Source organism: Chaetodon auriga, chromosome 17 (genome assembly GCF_051107435.1).
Source record: "Chaetodon auriga isolate fChaAug3 chromosome 17, fChaAug3.hap1, whole genome shotgun sequence".
Classification (NCBI taxonomy): Eukaryota; Metazoa; Chordata; class Actinopteri; order Chaetodontiformes; family Chaetodontidae; genus Chaetodon; species Chaetodon auriga.
Genome location: NC_135090.1, coordinates 8,598,938 through 8,625,861, shown reverse-complemented (window position 1 = coordinate 8,625,861; position 26,924 = coordinate 8,598,938). Strand labels below are relative to the sequence as shown.

Sequence of the window (26,924 nt, the reverse complement as noted above, 5' to 3'; positions counted from 1 at the left end):
AGAGGGAAAACACTGGTTATGAGCCAAGTTTGCTTGTGAGTATCTGGCTCAAATAACGTGTAACAAACTGCTTCAATAAATAACGCCTGTGGAGACAGAGAAAAGCAAATAAGAAAAGGGGAATATTTTAGCTAAATGCAGTGGATACTTGATATCTGGACTGTGCTGATATGTATTGTATGTATACACACAACTACTCATTCATTGTGGTGTACATTTTCTTGTACAATACATATAAACCAAAGTTTCCTGTTAAAAATTACTAAAGTAAACATCTGGCTGCTTGCGTCTGACATACTTTCACTGGAACCACTGGCGGACCACTCTGCATCCCAGCCCTGACGCAGGAAAGCTGCAGTCTGGGTTAGCCCACCTACACACAGCTGGCATTCCTTACTTTAAAGTTAAAGTTTAGTTTCCCTCAGGTAAATATAACACAATCCACCTGCACTGCTTTGTGTGGGGAGAAGGAACAAAACCTGACAGCAAAGGTTATGTGCCACCGAACAGCATTACAATCTAAAACAACACATAATTTGTCAGACTGGTTAGACTATAACTTGGTCCATTATGGAGAGTAGCTATATTTAAACCTGAGCTATCGACACACAATAACACTCAGTGCTATCTGTCAGACAATGAAATGAGATTATGTAGAATTCCATTATGCAAATAGTCTTGTGGTTGCCCATCACATTTTACTTCTATAAAAAACGACAACTTATGGAGAAAGAGAAGAGAAAAAAGCCCTGGCCAAGTTTGTTTGAGAGTATCTTTAGCTCAAATGAAGAGAGCAATTGTGGAGACAGAGAAACCCAAATGAGCAAAGGACAATCTAAAAAGCAGAGCTCAGGCCACAGCTTGATGAGAAATTACTGAAGGGGTAAAAACAGGACAATGAATGTCAGTCTCTACATGATGAGCACATTTCAAAAATACTAGCAGATAAACACCAAACCCCGCTCACTGCCTGAGACCACACAGTGAGATTTCTGATTATGTAAAATCTCTGGTCATTTCCTGTTTTCAAACTTGTTTCCTGCTGACCAACGTGCACTATTTCTAACTGTGACCTAATCAAATCAAAGCAGTAGAGTGGCTCTATGCCAGTGGCTTCTGGTCGAAACGACTCTATACAAAGCAGCACAAAGCACCGTGTCAGCTTCTGTGACATCTTCCTGGTGTTTCACGGCTTCCTGGGTAGTTCAATAGCACACAAGTTATTTGAAACTTCATATTATCCCTGCCTGACAGCAGGTATGAGGCTGCCAGCTAATACAATGGAGAAGAAAAGATCTATTGTGGAAATTAACTGGGAAAATTTTAAATCAAAACTTTAAATCTTTTATCTCTTCAATAATGCTTCAGACGCTATAAATATCACAGGAAATGGCTACGGTGGCATAATTCTTTGAATTAGTATTTGCTTTGGCCAGCATGGAATACACGCATAATGATTTTTTTTAATTTTTTTTTTTTTATCAAGCTGATTTTAAGCCTGTGTTAAGTACAATCAGTAACCAGATTAAACAGGTCCAGCCACAGGGTGGAGGTTCATTATCTTTGGCCTTTGTGCCAGGGACACCCAGTGGGATTTTGGTGGCGCAGAGAAGTGAAAGAACCCATGTGTGCCATGAGGAAATTGCCAAAGACGTTCAAAGGAAGAGCAAAATAGAAAATAACACAACAGAATTAAAAGCAGAAAAGTACGACGGAGGATTAGGGCCACATTAAGGGGGAAAAAAAAAAATTATTTACAAGAAAAAAGTCATTATTAACGAGAAAAAAGTCATTATTAACGAGATTAAACTCATTGTTAACGAGAAAAAAGTCATTATTTACGAGATTAAACTCATTATTAACGAGAAAAAAGTCATTATTAACGAGATTAAACTCATTATTAACGAGAAAAAAGTCATTATTAACGAGAATAAAGTCATTATTAACGAGATTAAACTCATTATTAAGGAGAAAAAAGTCATTATTAACGAGAATAAAGTAATTATTTATGAGAATAAAGTCATAATATTCAAACCTGCTACTTTTGGAGACACTTGGCAAAATGAGGGCTACAGAGGATTTGTTGATTTCTATTTTAGGATAGGTTTCACAAACAAGGTGTCATATTTTACATTCCGACTCATAAATTTACGGGAGAAGTCGATGGGAGAAAACGCCAGAGACGGGTGAGGATGGTTGATGTACTACACAGGGCTCTCAAGTCTCACGCATTGAGCGTGACAGTCGGTCTTTTGTCACGCACTCCCACCACACATTGTATTTCTCACGCTGAGAAAAAATACGGGTAAATTTCTCTGGTGCACCGTTGCTATGGAACCGGGGGGAATCAAGCACGTCTGCTTTGGAGTCGAGCCTGTCACTTACATGTCAATCAAAAAGTAAAGGGGCGGGCTAAAATAACGCAACAACGAATAAAAAAGAGCATTATTATCACGTGATTCTGCTACAGCGGAAACTGATCAATACTGGCCCATTGATCAGAGCATGGAAATCTAGTTAATAATGACTTTTTTCTCGTTAATAATGAGTTTAATCTCGTTAATAATGACTTTTTTTCTCGTTAATAATGACTTTTTTCTCGTTAATAATGAGTTTAATCTCGTTAATAATGAGTTTAATCTCGTAAATAATGACTTTTTTCTCGTTAATAATGAGTTTAATCTCGTAAATAATGACTTTTTTCTCGATAATAATGAGTTTAATCTCGTAAATAATGACTTTTTTCTCGTTAATAATGAGTTTAATCTCGTTAATAATGACTTTTTTCTCGTAAATAATTAATTTTTTTTCCCTTAATGTGGCCCTAATCCTCCGTCGTAGAAAAGGGACGTGGTTTCACTATGTGAATACTAAGATTCATGTGTGCATATCTTGTGTAATAAAGGCCAACTGTGGGTGGTCCTCCATCCATTTAGCTACAGTGAACTGATGCTGTGCCTCGCAATTCTCCTGTATTTCTCACTCTCCAGTTAACATGCACTCTCACCTACAGGGCAGCACCACATGTCAGCACAGCTGGGCCTCTCTCTTTTCCCATCTGACATGGGTCACTGCAGTTGGTCTCGCCAGTGTCGTGGGAGGTTGGTGACAGGTAATTATGGCTCTGCACTCATTTCCCCTGTTGCTCAACTAGGGTTGCAAAAGGGCTTCTAAATTTCCAGAAAATTTGTGGAAAACTTCCAAGGGAAGTGCGGAAATTTGGGATATTTGGCACAATCTAAATAAATAATAATAATTAAAATTTGATCTTTTAATACTGACTTATTTGGGGGGAAATACATAAAAATAAAGCAATACTTGGTCTTCTGTCAGGTTTTAGTTAAAAGTATGGCCATTTTGTTGATTTATAACCATGTGCTGCATGTACAGGTATTTTTTCAGCATCCCATTAAATAGGATTTTAGTAAAATTAAAACCTTCTGCGTGCAGAGTGCATTTTCCCATCACATGTGCAGCGAACACTGAGTGAAAGGACTTCAGGCTTTCAATCAAAACTTGATTATATTTATAGAATGACTAGATTTTATATTTTTCTGCCTCTGTCGCCAACAGTTCTGGCACCGGGCATTATGTTTTTGGGTTGTCCGTCAATCTGTCCATACATACCATTCTCATGAACATAATGTCGTGTAAGGCCCATTTTCTTGACGTGATATGTCAAGAATGCCTTGAGAGAATTTCAGTAATGAAATGTGGCGCAAACCATCACCTGGAGTCAAGGATGAACTGATCGAAATTTGGTGGTCAAAGGTCAAAAGTCAAGGTCACTGTGGCCTCAACTGGTGACTTGAGTGGCTGGAGGAGGCAAACAACCACAACGCAGTAATTCCAGTTTAAGATATTTCACCTGACCAGCAGATAGTTGCCTAAAACACAGTTTATTTATTAATTCCTGGAATTTTGCAACCCCATGCTTAACAGGCTTGACATCACTCAAGCAGTCCAAGCGGACCATTTACATTATTCTCTTAACTTAATTGGTGTATATGAGCCATAGACTGTGCAGTGTGTTCATGTGACTGTATGTAGTACAAAAAAGAAAGAGAAAGTCATAATTCAAAATTGTTACATTACAATAGTTACTTGTGTTTAAAGTTTTTGTGAAATATTTGCAGTGAGAGACAATTACATCATCCGAGGTCAGAATCTCCACAAATATGACAGTTTTGCTTCCACGAGTGAGAAAGAAAGGCATGACGACCCAATTGACTCCCAGTGGAGTTAACAAACAGTCTCTTTGCTCTTTTGTCTTTGGTTTTATCTAGTCACGCAATGTGGTCTTAGGCCTCCCGTGCTGCTTTATGTTGCTTCATCGAGCCACATCCCCGCAATCACAGTATCTCGAAAAGACTGACAAACTCCTGTCAGGTAATTAGCCTAATTAGTCACTCGCTTGTATTTCCTTCCCCTCCCTAAGCTCGCCTTTCCCCCTGCGTGGGTTTGAAGAGTGCCATCGTTAATATCATCCCACCATGGGTCATAAAGCATTCCATGTCACCATGATAAAGGTCCCAGTCCTGGCCTGGGAAGGGAGCGATGATAACCTAGTTGGATGGAATGACTTTAAAATAATCCGTCTGATACAATTAGCTCAGTGCACGCTGCTAATTTTGTACTATAATGTGACTCACAGAGTACACCATATTCTCTCATTCTCACTTTGCTTCCTCTCTTTTGTTCAGATATTAGAGAGATTTTGCTCACCAGATCCCACCATATTGAAAATTACTGGCATGTATGACTGGCATGAGAGGAGTTGAATATGAATATGAGTCAAACAGTTACAAATCTCAGAAGTAACTTATGTGGCTTATTGTGAAGGCCAATCTGAAATCAATCATATGCACAGTTACAATGTAGGAAAAAAACTACATAAACATTATAGATTTTCCTATGGATCACAAACAAATAACATGGAAATCGTGTTACCTTCATAGACAGCTTTAAATCCCTGTCCGCTGACCGCATAGTCAGACAGTAGCCACAGTGTGAGCCTGGAGCCTGTACTCACAATGGGTGAAGGCAGCTGGAAGCCCGTTAACCTGAGAACAAATGGACAGAAGGACAATAACGGTCAGACAAAAAAAAGATCCAATCAACAGCACAGTTGGTTGCAAGGTCAGGTATGAAGCCCGCTTCCATCAAGCCAGCTGTTCCCTCAGGCATTCAAGGATAACTTTTGGTATAACGAGCCTCTGAATCATCCACAAATTATTAAAACGTCAAGACCTCAACAGGACAAAAAACCTCAACAGATTTCTCTCTATCAGCGAAGAGAGTAACTGCAATTATGTATCCCCAGTAAATCAGAAACACAGCAGTAAGTCTGGGAATGAACAAACAGTTGAACAGAAAACAAACATAAAGTTGTCAGACCCTTGAGTCAACAAAGCGTTTCTAATAACCAACCAGTACTTTTCAGATGCACGATTCAACTGGAACAGAAAATATTTGCAGAAACAATGTCTACCTGACCGACTCTCGCTCTAAAAGGTATCTTAAGTATGGATTTTCTTTTCATGTTAGATGTCACTTCGAAGCTTGTTTCCCCATGAGTCTAAATCTGAAAACCCTTTTCTTGATGTGGGCAATTTTACAACCTCTTTTGTGCATTTCTTTTATCCACTTAGGGAATTAACATCAGCACTGTTACTCACCTGGACCTGCATTAATCAAGCATGAAGTATGAAATTGGTCCTAATTTACCCAAAATTATCAGTGACACATATTTTATCCTATTTTTAGATACAGAATCCTTGGGATCAACCTTATCTCATCTAAGATTTAGGACAACAGCAGGAGAGGGGTTCCCTGCAGGTGAACAACGACAGGAAAAAATATCTTCTCAAAGGTGTAAGAATACGAATTGGGCCTTTTGTGTTTTAAAATAATAATGACGGATGAAATCGGTCAATCCACAAAACTGTTGCCGCTCTGTAGAAAGTTTTTGCAGCTTCAATTAGAGGAAAACAGGAACATACAGCTACAGCAGTGATCAACACATGTTGGTTATTCATGCATGATCTTTGATGTGGCAGCCAAGAGGCCCAGGTGTGCACGATGCTCAGACGGCCCCAGACCGTGACAGCAGACAAAACAGCAAAACATTGCTTGAATTATTGTAGCCAAGGCACATGAACATTTAATGGGACTGAACAGGACACAGTAAAAGCGAAAACAAAATGGTATATTGGGTAAACAGTGCACGATATGTCCTTAGATTGAACTCAACTGGTGTAAGCCATTTTAAGAGCAATTAAAATGCAATTCAAGTCATTTCTAGCAGTTTAGACTGGTCATATTTCCAAGTGTGTTCATATGTATGTTCATCCCTCAAAGAGAGAGTAACTTTACCAGGCTTCCCATAGCATAGCGTTATCGTCATATAGACTGTGACAGTGACACGTCACTGCAGATTTTAACCAGCTGCAGCCATCTTGTTAGCGAATTGACAAACAATTCGGCGAAATAAAATTCACCTTGGCTGTGGTCTGGTGGCGTTAACCAACTCTGCTGTCAGTTAGTTCCGTGTAACGCCACGCTCCAACATTTAAGTTTATCACCTCTGAAAGGCGCTCCGGGGATTTCGGCTATAGTGTAGCTTGTCCTTGGAGTCTGTGGCACTAGAGCTGGTTCACGGTCCAAGGTCAAAAGTGACAGCTGTCAACTCTCATTTAGGATGGTCAGCTAGCTGTAGCCACTGTCACGTGACTTATCTTGGCACAGCACTTTGATTTTTGACAGTAATGACTGAAGCTACCCTGGATCAGTTATTAATCAGGGATGGTCATCGATAAGGGTTTGCTGTCTGGTTGCACAAGCTGAAGTGCATGAAGGGAATTTGAATTGACACATAGACTACAGTTGATGTTATTAAAATAGAGAAAAATCTATATCCTCTATTACTGTATGTGCCAGTATGAAACTTTCAAAATGATTTGTCTCAGTTGTATACAGCCCAGATTAAAATGATTTAAAAACACACAGTAAATAGAGTGCTTTTTGATTCCCTTTTCATTCTAGAATAATCCAGTCAAATTATTGTCACGTCATCCTGATTTTCAGAGGCAATAGCAAACAGAGTCACTATGTTTGGAGATGTTTAATAAAGTACTGTAATGAGTAGTGTGGCAAATAAAACCTCTGAGGGACTAATAACCAATGTACTAAAATGTTGCTGGAAACAAGTAATATAGTTTTGAGTAATGAGCCTTGTCTTATTAGGACCAGATTTCAGCAGCAGCTCCACCAGGTTCAGCTAATCCATTTAACATGTTTGCCACCCACATACTGGCAGTACTCACATACACACACACATACTAATTAAAAAACAGGTGTTCATTTGCCAGACACCACAGGTTGATTCATCTATGCATAGGCATGACTGTGTGTGCGTGCTATAGATCCCTGATTTACAGATTCTAATAAAGGACAATGTTATTCACCTTACTTTGCTCATCCTTAAAATTTCCCTTCCCGAGTGCCACTTTAATTTTCATTTTGTGTTCCCACATGCACTCCCTCACTGCATGCGTATCCCACTATTTACAATCTATTACATCCTGTCCCTTTATCTCCCGGTTTTGTCAGAGGCTTCAGTGTTTCACTTAATCCTTAAGTACCGCATTGGAGGTGGGAAAAAATTGCCAAACACCAGGGCGGGAAAGATGAATTGGACCAAAAAGGGAAGAGGACTTTAATATATGCATGATTTCACTCCTCTCTAAGAGATTGTCACGGTGGGATATCAGCTAAACGATGGGACACATGTTCATGCAAATAGCCCCTTCGCTGACCGCAAATTGAGCTGGAAGGCAGCCATCTTGGTTCAGCAGCGCACTGCAGGGAAGAGGGGGTTGATAGAGGGTATGATGGTTGAAAGGGCAACGGGGGGGTTCTACAAACTGGGAGGGATTCTTGACGCATCCAAATTGTGATCATCTGGCATAAGCCAGATACAGCCCTGAATCATTTTTCCAGGCTAAGAGAAAACAAAATGGATACCGCCAGGAAAACACACAGAAACTGGCTTCACATGCGAGGGGAGATTAAATATTGTAATGTGATATGGGCTGTGGCAATCTGAGGCGTGCAGCCGGTATTGTGAAAAAGCCAGCTGGGGGATTGCCTGTTATCGAGGAAAAGATGCAAGATATGATTGCAACTGAGCGATACAAAAGAATGGATTTGCAGCGCAGGTGTCTCAAGTGAGTGGTAAATTGATGGAGGGAGGATGAAAGAGTGTGAGGGACAGAAGAAGCGAGAAAGAGAGATAGAAAAGATAAGGCAACTAGCACAGTTATGGGAAATCATTGGCTGTTTTCTACTGTATGGAAAGCTGAGTAATCTCAGAAATGAGGGCCTCTGAGAAGAAGAAGAAGAGGTGTGCATGGCTGCATCCACACTGAGCAGTATACGCTGTATGTGTGTGCATAAGCGCATGTGCGTGTGCATGGAGAGTGTAGAGGTCTATTAAGAGGGCTTTCCACCTGACTGGCCTCAGCATCTTCTCAATGAAGAACCTCTGCTTCCAATTATCCCACCACTACCCATGGGAACAAGAGAGGGAGAGACAGACAGCGAGGGAGACAGCATATATGCGCAGAAAGATGGCTGCATAGGAGAGAAGAGGAGATATTGTAATGAGGAGATGGCACCGTTGGAGAGAAGCTTGAGGGAGGGCAGAATATGAAAAGTAGGGAGGTGAGAGAAACATCATCAGTACGTGGGAATGTAAAAACTCCAACCATGAGCTTGAGTTGAGTGAGGATGAGTCAGTGAGAAACTCCTTCATTAGGCTCTACAGCTATTCAGGGACTCGTGGTCACACACTCACGCAAGCGCACACATGCAGTTTTATTCATTTTTGCGTGTGTGTGTGTGTTTGATTTACCCCCAAATACACTATATGCCTGTTTACAGTTGCAAACGGACAGAGACTAAATCAGGTCATTCGTCCTTTAATCTTATTCATTCAGCCAATGTGTGTGTGTGTGTGTGTGTGTGTGTGTGTGTGTGTGTGTGTGTTGTGTTCTCAGGGTGGAAGGTAAGCACAGTGCTGATACAGCTGATTTTCCCCCAGAAGGAGGGAAGAGGAGGAGGGGGGGGAGAAAAATAGATACAGCAGCAAGATTTTGATGGCTGAGTAGAGGGGAGACATTAGCCAATAAATGATGGGTGGTAAGAGAGAGACAGGAGAGAGGGAGATGAAGTGCAGAGTGAAGAAGACCTATGTGTGTATTTTCATGTGTATTTGTGTGAGTGTGTACTCTTTCTATATGAGACCCAGTGCAGCTATAACTTGTCAGTGGTCAAGGCCAGGGGCTGATGCTTCCGTTGTGCTCTGTAAGCTCTAACTCTCCACTGACTGCCTATCACACTAACAGCAATGCTGAAAACTTGTGCCCTAGACACTGCAACACACACACACACACACACACACACACACACACACACACACACACACACATACATCAATGGTTCCAGTTCCTCCATATGTATTTGGCAAAAGGCAAATATACTTCCATTGCTGATTTAGACCCCTTTTCCCTTTTCTTGTTATTTTTAAAAGGAAACATATTTAAAAATGCACCATAGGATCCAAACTGTTGCCTTTCAGTGTGTGTGTGTGTGTGTGTGTGTGTGTGTGTGTGTGTGTGTGTGTGTGTGTGTGTGTGTGTGTGTGTGCGTGCGAATGACTCATCGCTGGTTCTCCTTACAGTGAAATAAGCTGAACGTGTTGCCTAGTGGAGGTTAAAATGTCACTCCGTTCCCACACACATGATTTGATTCCTCCAGCTAATAGGAAGACTTTCACAAGTAATTACGCTGTATTTCTATCAGCCTTCTTATCCTTTCTCTTTGGGTAAGCTGTAATGTACCGCGTCACTTTGCCCAAGGGCGTGATCTGGCCTTGATAGAGTTTTATAGTTAGCCTTCAGCACTCTCGATTTCAATTTAAATTCCTGTTATTTAATGTGAAATCCTGCAAACCAGTTACCAGTAATCATGGTGGTAAGGAGTTTTGCGGGAGACGAAGACGTTGCAACCCCTGACACGTTTAAAACTAATAAAGTGGACTTTGTAATGTGCCACTTTCTTCATTTTATTGAGAATATGTCTACAAGTTTTGGCTGTTCACTCTACATCGTATTGTCCAGATCGCATGCAGCTCAACAACAAAAGGTGAACATTGCCTGAGGCAGCAACAATTTGTAAATCTCATACGCCGCTTCCCACATCCCATCAATATTTCAAACAAGACTGACATCTTTTAGGATAGAACCGGCTGACTCCTTCCGTCTCTCTCTCGTGAAGAAAGACGGGCTGTAGCATGGAGTCGCTCGTTAATATTCACTCGTGTGTGACATCACAAGGTATTTGTGCATCGCGGCTGAACGGCGAGGGTGGGGGAGTCTCTCAGATGTCTCTGACGCTGAATGCTGATGGTGAGATAATCAACCGCAGTCAGCGCCAGCTGAGAGACAAACCGCAGTGAAGTCATTAACAAACCAGGGTCTCTAGAGAAACAGAGGGAGAGATGGTGATGGAGCGAGGCTTATACAAGGGGAAAAGCGGAGGGGAAGGGAAGGTGAGAGGAGAAAGAAGATAGGAGTGGGAGGAGAAAGGAAGACATGGGAGGAGATCTGAACAGATGAAATACTCCAGAGTCAATAGGAACAGCTAAATAGAAGTGTGTGTGTGTGTGTGTGTGTGTGTGTGTGTGTGTGTGTGTGCGTACGTATGTGTGTGCGTATGTGTGAGTTTGTGTGTGTGTGTGGCGGTGGGGACAGACAAAATGTGAAAGCTTAAACAGCGAAATAATGGAACATGAACTCCTGAGAAGAGAGACAAATAAGGGTGGGAGAGAAAACCAACGCAATGATGAAAACAAGTGAATAATTTACAGTGTGAGAACAGTGATAGAATGCCTTACTCATCAGCTGTGTTCATTTTTGGGCCATAAAAAGACACGGGTGGCAACACAGGACTGATTAGTTGTCATTTGCTGTGCAGAATCGCTGTAGTCATCGCCAGCTAAATTAAAGGATGCGTGCGTGGAGGAGTTTTGGAGCACTTTGCCAATGGCTTTACCAGAGATAAATGCTCCATCGTCTTAAATTATATCTGTTTCTTAAATCTAATTACACCTAAGGGTAGGAGTAAGTATGCAGTTAGAACTTACACACAGATGCACACAACTTTACTTCCCCTGGAGTGTCTGCCGGTCAGTGAGTGAGTGACGTGACTGGTTTATCTTGTGGTTTATCTCTAGCTATCTGTAATCCATTAACAGTGTATTACATTGCTTGATGCTATCTGCATTTGTTCAATGCCATAGATACCTGTGAGGCAATACAAAGAGAGGGCTTCACTATCCCTCTTGTTTAATATTACATACAGACTATTCATTCCATAATGCATGGTCCATGCACAATGCTTGCATAGCTATTGAAGTACTTCAGCATTGCTTGTTTTGCTGACAAATATGCATCCATGGACATGATATATGCCATAAAAAAATCCATATTTGGAAGACTCGGGATAAAATCTGCAAATGAGCAACATAAAGGGTCTGACGGTAGAAGTAAGGGGGTAAAACAGATCGGTATTCTTTGTTCATTTGTCCCCCCTTTGTAGAGACGTAAGTCAATTACACTTACAGCAAACAAATCAAGGCTGGCAAATAGAACAAGGTGACGTTCGCACGTCCACTGTGTTTTCTCCTGCTCTGCACAAATCGCTTTGCAATAATCCTCAGGCAGAAAACAATTAGGGATAAAATAAAACTAATTCCATGTCGCGCCACTCTCGCCCTTAGGAAAGTGACAAAGCTAAGTGGTGGCCATGAGAAATGTTGTTGTTTACTCGCCCGTACCTTTGTGCAGGTCTGTGTGTGTGTGTGTGTGTGTGTGTGTGTGTGTGTGTGTGTGTGTGTTTATGTGTGTGTGTGAGCAATTATGACACACAAGGATGTAGTAAATGATCAAGGGGAGAAAAAGGACAGACATTAGAGACCCAATTGAAAGCAAATTGGAAACAAGGTGAAAGAAATCTTACAAGAATGGCTGCAACCAACCAGCCACACTGCATTTTAGATATCCAGTCATGCATATGTGTTGTATTATAAGGTGTTCTTATACATGTCTATATTTTGTCTATTATTTACATCTGTTTTCTCAGAAATATTTAATGTATAAAGGTCAGAGGGTTGCTTGGTAACAGCTTCTAATGTGCCGCACAAATGAGTAAGGATCATTATTTCATGACTATCAGCAGTTGTAATATTAATCGTAGTTGGCGCTTCATTCCCGTATGGAGCTAATACGAGCAACAGTAGTAGTGTGAAGGTCCAGTCATGCCTAAATAATCAGGTTGTATAACACATACTGAAAAGATCAAATAATGTGCTGATGAGTCAGAGTTAGAGGCAACAGCCTGACAAGCATCAAGATATTGTCAACAGACAGCAGTGGTGCAAGAATGTAGCATGAAGGTAATAGAAGTGATAAAACAAACAAGCATGAAACACTGGATATATGGATGTAATGTACAGTTGTGTAATGAGGTAACCGAGTGTGATGTTGCTCTTCCCAGAGTCTCTCAGATTAAAATATGTTATTTAACCCAATCTTTCTTTTGCCAGCTGCAACTTGTACCACCTCTCCCTCTGCCTGCTTCTACAATATGCAACACCCCCGTCCGCATACACTTTTGCTGACATTTTTTCCTTTGTGTTTGAGCTATGGGTAGCCCGCTAGGAAGGGCACACTACCAGACCTGCTTGAATCACTGAATGAATATGAGATGTGGGCAGTGATTCAAAGGTCCAGGACCATAGGCTAATTTTTAACGGTTAGTTCCAATAAGGGAAAAATCTTAATGCTCCAGCATACAATGCTGTTTTGACACTCGTGGGCTGTTTCTTGTTTCAACATCACAGTCTACTCAAACAGCATGTTAATGCCTATTGCTTTGGAATTGGAAGTCAGTGTGTAGGGCATTGATTATTCATATAATGACTCTATGGACAAGGAGCGTGTTTGCACACATGTGCTTTGATGCACCTGCTCTACAAGGCTTTAAGTCAAAGCTGAGGTTTCTCCCAAAGCGGGTGCATGAAGCTCTGAATCTACATTTAAAATGGAATCATTTGTGCTGCTATCTCTCCCCCTCTCTCTCTCACTGTGATCTTCAGCTTCTCCCTCACTCCGCAGAAGGATGCCACTAATGAACTCCAAAATAAGGTTGGGCGGAAGATCTGATTAGCTAGCAGGGCTAACAGGGACAGGGTGACCGATAGAGTGCCCAACCAATACTATTTACTTTCTACCCGTCGCTCTTCTTTCATTCGTTTGGCAATGATGATCAAAGACCAGCAGAGGCAAGCAGACTGCAAGGGAAAGGGACAGGAGGAATAGGAGTGGGGGGGCAGTGGGGTGTTTGTGTTGCTGTTAGTACAGCAGTGGTACTGATCTAGAGTCAGCTGCAGGCTCTCAGAAAGACTGATTTAATCATATGCCATTCGATTTGTTTCTTCTATACAGTCAATGGTTTGTCCTTTAGCCCCTCTCTGCCTGCAGATCTCAACATTAATTAACATCATCTCTTACATGTGTCTTTTGCTATGGAGGCTGCATTTGTCTGTTCTATTTCAGTCCTTACTTTCTATAGGTTGGTTTACATCCTTTATGATGAAATCAAGGACAGAGTGTGGAGCGTTAACTTTTGCCTTTTCAACAACCAAATGCGCAAAAGTGCAACTGGTCACATGCAACAAGTGTCCAATTACATGCCGAGCAAATCCTTTCGACACAGCGCGCCGTGTGTACATATACGTGTGTGTGTGTGTGTGTGTGTGTGCGTGCTTGTGCGCAGAAAGTGTGCTTATCCATTATCACATTTCACAAGGTGTTTGGATAACTAATTAGACTGCTATGCTCTGTGTCTCCCAGGGATGAATAAGAAAAAACAAAGGGAAAGGGTGAAATCAAGGAAGAAAAACGTGACTGCAGCAACACAGAGGAAAAAGCAGCAAAATCTACACAGAATGCAAAAATATGCCAGGGATTTGCCTAAGCCAGGAAACAAATGGTGCACGAGGAGAATGTCTGTGCTTCACAGTCCCATAGATTACAGCTGAAGGGAATGTGTTTCTTCTGTTTTTGGGTGTGTGGTTAGGGGGGGAAATACCAAAGGGTCCATGCCACCATATTGTTCTGTTGGCTCGTTCTGTATTTCTTTTTTGTTTGTCGCTCTTTTTTCTGCAGTGACAGTCTGTGGCAGCACAAAGAACCAAATGTTTTTGAAAAATGGTACTCTGAGATCAGTCCAAGAAATTATTTTACATGCACAACAATGACAGAAGAGCCAACATCAGTCCGAATGTCAATTCACATTTTGGCAAGATGCTTGAACTTTCTGTCCAATCAGCACAACTCTTTTTCCCTGGGTTCCTCAGGTCAAGACAAATCCATCCTCATCAACGTCGGCCACCGTTTTTGAGTTTTGGCAAAATACAGGTATATAGGACATCAGATGTGCCTTTGGGAAGCTTCTAGTGTGAATGTATGAGCCAACACATATCTCACATTTCTGAAAGCTGCGGTTGAAGTGGTTAAGAAAGCAGTGAAATTGTTGACATTTGTGTGTGTCCCATTTAGCGCAATTTGAATAGAGCATTCACACTTGACATTTTATTCTAGATTGGCAGAGTTAAACTCCAAAGATGAGCAGAGAATGTTCAAGTACATGCGCTGATGATAATGATTGCATTGCTGACACATACCAGACAGCTGAGTATACTGATTGTCTTAGAGTGGCGACTGAATAGCTTAAATATTCCTGCAGATGTGTTAGTAGGTGTATATCATTTATTTCACCCTATTTGGCTGTGACCAATTTGGCAGTGAAGCCACAGACAGGAGGTGGGCTACAGGTACACAATTCTTCCTCCAGTCGTGACTGAAACTGCTCAGCAGGTAGAGAAATCATCATCGTACCTGTGAGCTGTGTGCTCAGCTTGATGTGTTTTTGCTTCTCTCCTGGAATTGCTGCTTGCAGGCACATTTATGTTAAATTTGGAGATTTTCTTATGGAGGCAAACACAGTTTGAACCAGCCAAGTCACTATAGTGCACTACATGAGGTTGTATGCAAGGACCCATGCAAAGCAACAAATAAGGTGCATCTGTTTCCATTATCAGTCCACCAGATATTAGATAAGCATGCCAGGATGAACAGCATACATGAGAACTAACCGCAGAACATATCATATTGTTTGGAAATAGTAACAAAAATGAAAGGAATATGCGACACGTCCCTGTATGCTGAGTAGCGGAGAGCTCTTATCACTGTCATTTTTCAAATGTTTAAGGTTGCAGAGAGGTTTATGAATTTCTGGGAAGTGCTTGAGAGCATGCTTAATGATACAGTATGTGTTCATCACCACTTGTATATGCATGAGAGACGTCATTATGTAGGAGCAGCACAAGCACATTGCCTCTGACTTTAGTTTAAAGCTTCGAACAGAGAACGCAGGGGAAAGAAAAAAGAAAAAAAAGATGAAGCAAGAAGTAGCTGTTTTCATCAGATAAACCAATGACTGATGAACTGTAGATTACAGGTGTTTCAGCTGAGAGCAACGGTTAAACCACTTTTTGGCATTCTTATCTATGGAGAGAGCAGCCACAGATCTACAAGAATGTAACAAAGAGACTGTTACTCCAAGGACGACAAAGCTTAATATGTGTTTTATGGACTATTCTGCTATGCAAAATGTGAAAAATTGGCTGGAAACAAAGAGCAAGCAGTGACAAAAATACACGAGAAGCCAGCTTCCCAGTCTGCTCTTCCCCCTCCACAATGTTAAATCCAGACTTGCTGTACATGTTAAAACTGCTGCGCATGCGCTCTCGAGAGTTACACAGCGCCTTAGGTGTTGCAATTTGAAAATTGTGACTGACGTGATTTGCATAAGTTGTCATGCAAATCAACAGAATGAATTCCCTGCAGTGAGAAAAGCGTAACATCCGCCTCCCACCATCCCTTTGTTCGATAGTGTTTATCAATTTATATCATGAAATTCTTGGCTTTGTTTGAGCTCCTGTCATATTATGTGCTGTTGCTCTCCACATCCAATACTCTAGGAACCTGTCAAGTTCAAAAAATTGCTACAAACATCAAAACAAAATCAAATCAAACTGCGCTGATTAGGTTTCTGTATACAGGACTAATTGGCAAATATGACCTTGCACTGACAAACTGACTGCAGGCATTATCCAAAGATGACCAGCTTTAGTCGTATGAGGCTGTTTACAGTTTTAATCATATGACCTGTAGCTCACAACATTCTCAAAATAAGACATCATTAGCTCAATATATCTGATCTGGACAAGTCTCATTTTGGACACATTTCATGTGAGCATCTTCATCTGCTGGCACGGGCGGCGAACTTGAGCCTCTGCTCCTGTGCTACCCATAGCCAATCACTTTCAAGCAAGAGCATCCCCACAACAATATATCACATCATTTTTTGTACATTTGACGAATTTCTTGCACAGACCTGCTGTGATATGAACCAAAATTCTTTGACTTGATCCTGATCATCCCATTTCAACCCTTTGATATCCACGTAAAATCTCTTTACAGTCAAAAATAAAGGGCAAAACGTACAATTCTTTATTTTTTGAGAACACATACTGGCTTAAATGCCAGCCGGACACATGACATGTGCATAAGTATACCTCTACTTTTCATGATCATGTTCAATCCCCAAAGGTTTAAACAGTTTAAACAGCCCCTGCCCCCCCACAATAAATAAATAAATAAATGAAATCCTGCATTCCTTCGACTAAAATAAGTGTGCGCCACGAGCAAAGAAAGTCTGAAAATGACACATCTTTTTGAAGGGTGCCCTGCGCATTTAATCTTTTATCTCGGCAGGAAAACATTTCATTTCATGCTGCTGCTGAAGTGTATCCTGTTAAGAACATTGATAGGCCTGGGGATGGGAGATTGTCAATAGCAATACACACAATGGTATCACTCATTGTGTCAGGATGCAGGGTATAAATTCACTGCCATCTAGTTGATTATTTCTCTAATCTGGGGTTACAGGGCCTAATAATTCTGCCTCACAGGTGCGCAGATGTCATAAATCTCGACATCGTTTCACTTTTTCCCAGCACGAGATGATGAAAAACAAACTATCACTCTTCCTCCTGTTTTTAGCAGACTGTCGTTAAAGCTGGCGTTGATAAGTGGCAGTCTCTCCATTAACAGCCCAGACTCAAAGGAACCATAAATCCTGCAGTGTCTGCATGTGTGGTTGTGTCAATGTATCTGCTCGCACATGTCTGGGGGTGTGTATGAAAAGAAAATCCATCTACATATCTACATTGAGTGCATGTATGTGTGTGTGTGTGTGTGTGTGTGTGTGTGTGTGTGCGCACACCAATCATGACAAGCACAAACAAATAGAACCATGCTGCCCTGAAGCATATTTCTCTCTCTCTTGCTTTCTCTCACACACATACATGCACAGACATGCAGACAGAGTCGAACACTCCTTCTTATTTAGATGTGTCCTCCTTGCGTGGATGTCACACATTGTGTTAACATAGAAGCATGTGGAGCTCAGCACGAACAGACAAAGAACCTGCGTATGCAAACACACATTGAACACGTGTTCGCCACAGCGTTCACGCACTGGAGTCATTTTCCAAAGTACGCATTGTGAGAGATTGATGGCCAAGGCCTTCGCTGAATAAGAATTATTGCCGTGGCAGGTGTTATGGCAGGAAGTGCCATTGTACGTCACCCATGCTCACCATGACCCACAGACATTGGCTCTTTACAAGTTTGACTCATACACTGCACTGGTTCACATGAAAATGAGACATGAATGCACACTAATGCTGGAAGAGACAGAGGATTGAATTAACATCAGCCTTGATGACCCACGCTAGCATTCACTACTGTAATATATCATGATCTCTGAAAAGTGACTTGACTGAGAGGTGATAAAACAAGAAATGATTGCTGCTCTAAAGCTGAATACAAGTGTTTTAGAATATCAAATAATATCAACCACCATCGCTTTTCGTGGAAGCAACTGGTATCATTCAAAGGGAATCTGATTGAAAAATAATGCAGTGGATAAAAAAAGGCTGTTACAATCTTTTGTCACTAAAAAGTGGAATATAACTGCAGTTTTGTCAAGGAATACTGCAGTAAATGATTTTGGTGTACAGCTGCAGCCAACAGTATTTAACATTATTGGTCAGTCAGGTGATTTTTAAAATGATCTTTGAAGCAGCTATAGTCAGTATTTTGTTATCAGCAATCGGAATGTAAAGTGTCAGACCCACAGAGAGTCATCACACGAATGATAGCCCAAGCTCTCTTTCGGCTCATTGTTTTGGTTTTCTGGTCCCACAAAGCTGCCAGTACACTACCTGCCCAGCACCAAACAGTGGACAACCACAGTTAGCACCTAGCTGCTGAACACAGTGGGCATTTTCAGCTAAACAGGCAGATATATTTCACTCAGGATTTGATGGAGAGGAAAACAAAACCCCTCGGACAGTGACTATTTACTTACATTCATTAGGTAGATATAAATAGAGATCCAAATTAATGCTAACGTTGCTCCAAATCTGCTGGAGATAAGTAACCGTTTGCTAACATCATCGCCCTATCAACTTAAATGCTGAATATTTCTGTTATGTTCAAAACTTGTTTTTGCTGCCCCCAAGTGGCCAAAACACATCACATACAAAACGAGTAATATGAAAATAAGAATAACAATCCAAAAAAGACAATTTACATTACATAAAACAGCAAATCCTCACATTTCAGAAGCTGTGACCTGATAAAGTCTGACTTTTTCACTTGCATTTCTAAAACAAGGATCAAAATTGGTTTAGAATAACTGACAATCACCTAATCAACAATCATCTCAGCCCTACTTCTGCTTTGTTGCCTAAAGGATCAACTGTCAGGAAACCTTCCCAACTTCACAGTCTGCTTTCATGGTCTGTTTTTAGATAGGAGATTCATGCATTCATCAAATGAACACTTTGAACTACAAGCAGAAGCGATATGAAAGCATGTGCAGCGTATTTCTTCCCTCTCATGCACATACTCTACAAGCACTTGCGCTCTCAAGTTCTTGCCAGAGAGCGGAAATGTCTCTGAAACCTTATGCATCCGAAAAATGACAGGGCAAACAGTTTTCCAGCCTACTGCTATTTACTCTGTGCTTAAAAGTGTGTGAGTGTGTGTTTGTGAGTGTGGTGTTCATTTTATCTGTATTCCAATAAACCTTGATTTTGTTGACACTGAATCAGCTTGCTGGGCTGGGCTGCACACGAGCCCCGATCCCCCTCTGTAAGCATAGTCTGAGCACGCGTGCACACACACACACACGCTGCCTCTCTCCTCTACACTCACGCATACGCAAACCCATATTGTGACACCCGAACCTTACAGCACTGAGGGCTGACTGTAGTGTTAATGCCACTCCTAGCACCATGCACTAGTGCTCCTTATTTAGGTCCTATCGAGCCCGCAGGCTGAAAATCTGTCCCTTCCACGCCTCCTCCTCTCTCTCTCATTTCCCCGCCTCCGCCAGACTGCCAGGCCTTAAGTCCCTCCGTTCCATCACTCCATCACTGAGAGGGCGGTGTGTGGAGAGAGATGCCTTCACACTCCCCAACAGATTTTCCCTCCGCTGAAATGTACGCAGCGCTCCCCACTTGGCAGTTACAAGGTGAAATGTGACACAAAAGTGGAAAAAAAGATTGCTCTTTACAAGTAAGAAATGTGCGCTGTCGTACAGAGTGACAGTGAGTGAGCTGGTAGAGGTTCAGCGTCTCGCTTAAGGTCAACTTGGCTGCTGCTTTAGTCATGGGAGGGTCTCTGTGGCTACTGTGCTGCAACAGCACAGGCTCTGTTTAACCCATGACACTGGAGGTACTGGGCTCCAGTGGGAGGTTCCATAAAGTTCATGCTACTGCAGATAAATGACAGGAAAATAATTAAACTTGTCATTTTATTTAAATGTTATCAGCTGTTGCTCAGACAAGCTACTTCAGATGGGGGGGGGTGGGGGGGGGGGTGGGGGGGTGCAAGAAGGGGATTTTAATGGTTAAAGTGAGGAACATTTTAGGACAACAATATCGATTTACAACTACCATTCATGCCTGCTTTACTACTTCACCTTTTTGAAAGAGATGCAACAATTATTTATCTTTATTTTCTTCCTCCTAGGCAGCCACCAATTTCCATACATTTTAGTGCGTTCAAATCAACTTGCAGAAACTCTGCCATCGCAGTAACACTTTCATTTTCATTATTGTTGTGTGGTGATGCAGTTGGACCGCTCTGAAAACTGCCTATTCTACTGATGCATTCAAGCACACTCATTACAGAGTTGAGGGTCAGATGCTGTGAAGCATCCTATTCATAAGCTGTGTTGTTATTAAAGCATAGCCTGTAGACACGCAATAAGCATTAACAAAGGATAATGTGAATCTCAAGGTCTCTCGTGTTAAAAAAAGGTTGTGGTTAAGTAACTGACCTCCAAGAAGAAGCGTTCAGCATGAAGAATTCTGTTTGCTCTACCACCAAAGCAGTTGTTAAACAATAAAAAAGGAATTGATTAGAAGACATCAGTTTCATGTTGTTGAGTTCGGTACGTACAAATTTTAGCCTAAAAATGTCACCAACCAATACTTGTAAAATGCAGATTAGCACATTTTATGGCCTTTATGCAATCTCTACACAAGCAGGAATGTGAATACTGAGATGAGTGGTTTCAGTGACACTTATGTGGCATTTCCTGACGAACAATAGCCATTCCTTCAACTATCTGCAGTTAATGACCATGCCTGACCAGTGGTATGTTCCTTTACAATCTGCTGTGCATCTCTGTCTGAATGACCCCGTAAAGTTCATGAGGTTTCATTCCATAATCAGACTCAAGAGTGTGCGTTTGAGCTGCCAGCTGTGGCTCTTGGAATCTGAACTGAACTGCAAAACAGAAAGAAAATATGTTAACATGCAAATAGGTGGATAGGATCAATTTTTACACGGACGTTTGAAGCACTTCACCTTGAGGTTATATTTGCTGCACTTCAATCTCTCCCTGTGTGAGGTAATTGATAGCTTCCACAACACTCTGGGCGCAAGATGCACTTAACCACTTAATCACTCCACCATCTCTGGAAATGAATGCTCGGCTTAATTAACAGTTATCAGATACTGACAGGTTGTGCTTGCAATTTGTAACACATATTAAACATATTGCTCACATATGTGTGAGCAATATGTGTATGCATTCCACATGTCCTTTTTTCCATTTCAAACAATTGAAACATCCATCGAAATCCCTCCGTGCTTCCCAGGTGTCAGCTGGGATCAGCAGTTTAATGGAGTGCTGCTGCAACAGACTGACTCATATATGCATTTCCTGAGGAGTGACTGTGACTCATAAAGCAACTGCTGCAGGAGTGTACACACACACACACACACACACACACACACACACACACACACACAAACACACAGACATGCATATATAATTAAGAACACAAACACATATGCTGCTTATAGCTGAACTGATTTGTAAGCCAGCATTCTCCTGATCACAATTTTTTCGCCTTTGTGTGACAGCAATGAATAAATTAATGGCTAAATAAACAAATCTAAAGAAAAATGCTTTGAAAAGGGAATCAAAGGTGATCATTTGAACATGAAATGAGTCAAAACATTCATTTTTGATGACTATTTGAGATTAAAGGAAACATTGCACGCTCTGCAACCTATAGTGGGGTATACATGAAAGCCTGATCAAATTCAGCGAGCGCAGCATGCGAGCCGCAAAATGGAGAACAGGCAGAAGAGATAAGACATTAAAAAAAATTGTTGAGGAGGAAATGAGGGGAGGTAGAGAGAAATTGGAGGAAGAGGAGCAAGACAGATGGAGGGAAAATTACTTTTGACACAAGCGGGAGATGAGAGCAAAGGGAGGGCTGACTTATCAGACGTGCATCTTTGTGTGTGTATGGAAATGTGCTTATGAATGTGTGTGCGCGCTGCAGGTGGCGGTGAGGGTAAACATACATGCATGTCCTGACAGACTGCTGTTGACTGGTGAGAGCTGCTTCTAGCCTATTCCCAGCCTTTCCGAGCTCACTCGTAGATAAAGCTTGAAGTCTCACTTTTACAAAATGCCTCCTTTGAAAAGAGAGGAACTCTGGTCAAAGACAACACGAGGAGAATCTAAAGGAGATCTGTGTTCTCTCTTCAACACTCCTTCTGCGCCTCCATCTCTCTCATTTTTTCTACATTTTTCTCTCTACCCCCCCCCCCCCCAACACACATACACTTTCCCCACTTTCCCTTCTTTTTCTAAAATTCCTTTTCTCTCCCCTCACTTATTTTTAAAGCGCTTAGACTGAGAGAGTGGAACGCTTTCCCCCCCCATCATCCCGCTGGAGCATCAATATACAACAGAGCCCAGAGGTCCAAACAGGAGAAAGGCTGAGGAGAACAGCGCAACACCAATCCATAATGGATTTTCTTCTCTCTTTCATTCGCTTTCTGCAGGGAAATGCAGCGGAGGCACCACTGGCACAGAATAAGAGACGCAGGGAGGGAAGGGGGCAGAGGAGAGGTGAGGAAGAGGGAGAGATTTCAACCGGGAGAAACAGAGAGGCCGACAGAGACTCAAAACTGCCAATAACAAAAACCCTTAAGAATATTCCCCTCACCTGTCTCTCGGGGGCTTGCGTAACATATGCTTTAAACCATTAGCAAGGCTCATAGTAGAAGGTGACAGGAATTAAAAGCAGCTTTGGTGTAGCTTCAACTGGTCAAATGCAGAAACTGCCTCCAATTATATCAGGCTGTAAGTGAGGGACCACCAGCAGGCTTGGTAGATATTAGACGGCAAGCAATAACATCCCCAAATACATGCAAATACCATGCATCAGTGAAAAGCAGCTCTTCGTATAATTGCAGCTAATACAAATACAAAGTCTGGCTCCTTAGATGGTGATTCAGCTGAATAATATTTACAGTATGTCTAAAATCCAGAATGGTTGAAAATGTGTAAACTTAGTGAGCATGAAACTCTGCGAACCAGAGAGCCAATATTTCAGTTTGCGATGTTAGCACAAGGCAGCCCTTTCTGAGGCTGTTAAATTGACGGTTGTACAGGAGGATGAGACTGTTGATTCAGAAATTGTTTGTTTGAGTCTTCACACCCAAGTGAGCTTCATTTCATTTTGCTAGTTGCTCTGAAGCACAAACTGTGCCCAGAATCCCAGTGAATAATGTTGGATGCTGTCACAGTTTCCACAGAGTCTTGTATTAGTCACCAAAGGATCTGCTTCAAATGCCTCTGAACGCATCAGAGGTAATAGTCTTGATCATAGTTTTACCTCTTTTCTACCTTCCGCTCCACTACCTTCATCAGTACCCTTAAATCCAAATGAGTCCGTGAAGGACATTCTCAAGTTTAATACAACTTAGGTCTTAATTGAATGGTTCTGGCCATCTTTTTATTGGTAACAATAACATTGTGCTCACTACAGTTATTGCTGTGATCTGGTAAAACAGGGACACCGCAGCAACAAAATCTGATGGTGAAAGAGATGAGCGGTCAGACATGAGTGGTCAGATTGTAAACAAGACATTAGCCAGATTAGCTACCACTTTGTATGGAGATAAACCCAAATCTGAGCGAACCTGAAATGTCACTGCACGCTACAGTGGCTGGGAGGTGCAAACCAACATTACAAAATGTGAAACACTTTTACGGAGCTTGGGACAAATTTACATTTTGGAAAACATTTTTACATATCATAAAACAAAATTACATTACCATAACACCTTTACAAGTCCCAAAACAAATTCACATTTCAGAAAACAAATTAATAAGACGCAAAACACTTTTACAAGCACTGAGACAAATTTACAGATACAATCGACGGGAAAGGGAACGCCCCAAATCCGGGGTTGACCCGGAAGTGATAACGAGAGCGGGTCAATTCGAGTTGTTGATGTTGGACGGAGGTGGACAGCGACCAAGTCATATTTTGCCCTTTCTGTGGACAACATATGAGCCGATTAACGTGGTTTTGTTTTTCATGTGGTATGTCTCTGTTTAAGGGGCATGGACCAGACCAGAGGACCAGGTATGTTACAGCAGTGCATACAGTATCTTATATCGCAGAAAAGATTACTCCTCTACAAAAGCAATAATTAGGACCTTCTGATTGGAACTTCATGGACCTGGACAGCTGTTTGGTTATCACATGATGCGGCAGGTACTCAAACAAAGGTACAATCTGTGAGTGAAGAGGGATCGTGATGAATTTGCTTCGGGAGCTTAATCCTCAAGGGTGAAAGAGGAGAGCACGCAGAAGGTTTCTAAGAAGAACCTACCATTCCATGGGACCGAACTGTATGTGGCACATGGGTGGTTATGATAAACTCAAGCCATTCGGTTTGGCCCTTTCAGGGTGCATTGATAGGTTTTCACATAAAGTACCGTGGCTTGCATGTGGACCAACAAATAATGACCCATCAGTGATCGCTCACTATTTCCTGTCATGTGTGCGACACCTCGGTGTCATCCCCATGAGACTGAGGACTGATTGTGGCACAGAGAACAGGACCATGGCTGCAATTCAGTGCACCCTACGCCACCACCACAATGACTACTCTGGAGCATCCAGCCACATGTATGGATCATCCACAAACAACCAGAGGATTGAGTCCTGGTGGTCCACATTCAGAAAGGCAAGGTAAGGGCCAACTTACCTGGACGTCTTTTCTTTCCTTAGCCCTATGTCTTCCTTTCGGCTCATAATTAAAAGACTGACGCTCTTTTGACTTTGAGCTTCTGTACTCCAGGAACTGTTTGTATGATGTGCAAGTTTTTTTCTGCTGAAATAAACAAAGTTCCGTTTCAAAATAGAAAGTTAGCAGCCGCTAACCAATAGTACTATTCACTTTCATTCACATAGCCAGCGTTATGTTGCACTTACTTTGTTTAGCGTTGTCCGGCTGTTGAGATGACCCCTGTCCTTCTGTCTGGTCGGTGCCATTTAAAAACTCTAACGACCGAACACATGAAAATGAAAATGCGTTGCTCAAATGCTCAAACAACTCGAATTGACCCGCTCCCGTTATCACTGTCTTGGCGCTTGTAAAAGTGTTTTGGGTCTTATTAATTTGTTTTCTGAAATGTGAATTTGTTTCGGGACTTGTAAATGTGTTATGGTAATGTAATTTTGTTTTATGATATGTAAAAATGTTTTCCAAAATGTAAATTTGACTCACATTTTGTAATGTTGCACGCTCACATTAGGTCAATGGTTAACCACAAACCACAAGTCTGTAACTTGTTGATGTTTGCTCTTCCAGATAATTTTGGATAATTTATTTAAAACCTGTCCAAACACTCATGTTTCTGCCTTTTCTATCCCAGTACTCCCAGATCTCAGCCCTTTATCACCCATTATTCCAACAGTGGGACACAAGCACGATGGTGAACTTTCATGGACTGCTAATACTAGCTCTATTCTTTTTTGGTCTTTGCAATCATTCTCAAAAAGAACACCCTCACAGAAAATATAATCCAGACAGAAATCACAGCAGAGTAACTAAAACCTTAGAATTCAGTGTCTCCCACCCTTCAGAGCAGTCTGGCAGGCCAACAACATCGTTAATACTTGATGTGGTTTATTGCAGGCTTCTAATGGTTGTTGTATCAATAGCAATGATTTCTATGTGTATGAATATAGAACCAGTATTTTAATAAACCGCCTTTAAATGATCCACAGTCTTGTGGAACATTGTGCATCCTTTAATTGCTTCTCATTAGCAAATTAGAAATAGCCTTCAAATGTCAACACATGTCCTGTAATCTTTTTGAAAAGTAGGTTTCAGGACAACATTGGGACAATCTGCACAGGCATTCAGGTCAGATAAAACTTCAGACATAATCATATGCAGGCAAATAATTTAGCCGTCTTTACCGTGTCCGCAGGTTTCCTGGGCTGGGTGGCCCGTCATATACAGACAAGATGTCAAAGTCCTCCTCGAGAGCGAAGCCTTGAAACACCAGCTGTATCCGGTTGTGCTCCGCCGCCACAATCACCCATGTACAGTTGGCATAGTTAGGATAACCGTATGGGTAGCCAGGGCTCTCTATCGTCCCATTGGGACTGTGTAGTGTGTAACTGCAGTTCTGGGCTGTGAAGAGAGAAGAAAAAGGCCGTTATTAAGAGGGTGTAAGGCATGTTTGAAAAGCTAGCAGAGTGTAGAAAGTTTTGAAAGAGTGTAAAGCTAATTAACAAGAATGGAAATTATACGAATGCACACTCTAATGCACACCTGCGCAAACACAGAAATGCACACACACACACAAATGCACACCCACAGTCAAACAGTTTGCACCAAGTGCTGCAACATCCATTATCACCTACAGCGTGCAGCATAAGCCATTAATATGGCAGTGCTAAATGGCTCGCTCTTTCCCAGCTTTCCCCACCTCTACCACCTCCATCGTCACACACTTGTTCACTCACTGGCCCTTTCACCACGTTAGTAATAGGTTCCCACGTTAATACATGACATAGCAGGAGGAGAGAAGATGGGGGGACAGGCAGGGAGAGAAGCGCTAACACACACACTCGCGCACACACACACAGACACACTTGAGTACTACATTAATTGCACTCAGCTTGCATTCTTTTCAACGGCAGCCACTTGCACGACTTTCAGTCTCAGATTTTTTCGTGTTTGTGTGTGTGTTGCCATCTATGAGTAGAGAGCCTGCATTGGATGTGTGAGCTATGAGTGCGAGTGTTTTGAATCCCCCAGCAA

At 41.7% G+C, this 26,924-nt stretch overlaps 1 protein-coding gene across 1 annotated transcript in view; it reads right to left on the bottom strand.

The window, feature by feature from the left end:
* Positions 1-26,924, bottom strand: part of csmd2 (CUB and Sushi multiple domains 2) — a 224,963-nt gene that overhangs the window by 178,972 nt on the left and 19,067 nt on the right. Inside the window, exons 2-3 of the mRNA XM_076753709.1 lie at positions 26,075-26,291; positions 4,951-5,063 (exon numbers count right to left, since the gene is read on the bottom strand). Of these exons, the coding sequence (XP_076609824.1) occupies positions 4,951-5,063; positions 26,075-26,291 (330 nt within the window). The remainder of the gene's footprint in view (positions 1-4,950; positions 5,064-26,074; positions 26,292-26,924) is intronic.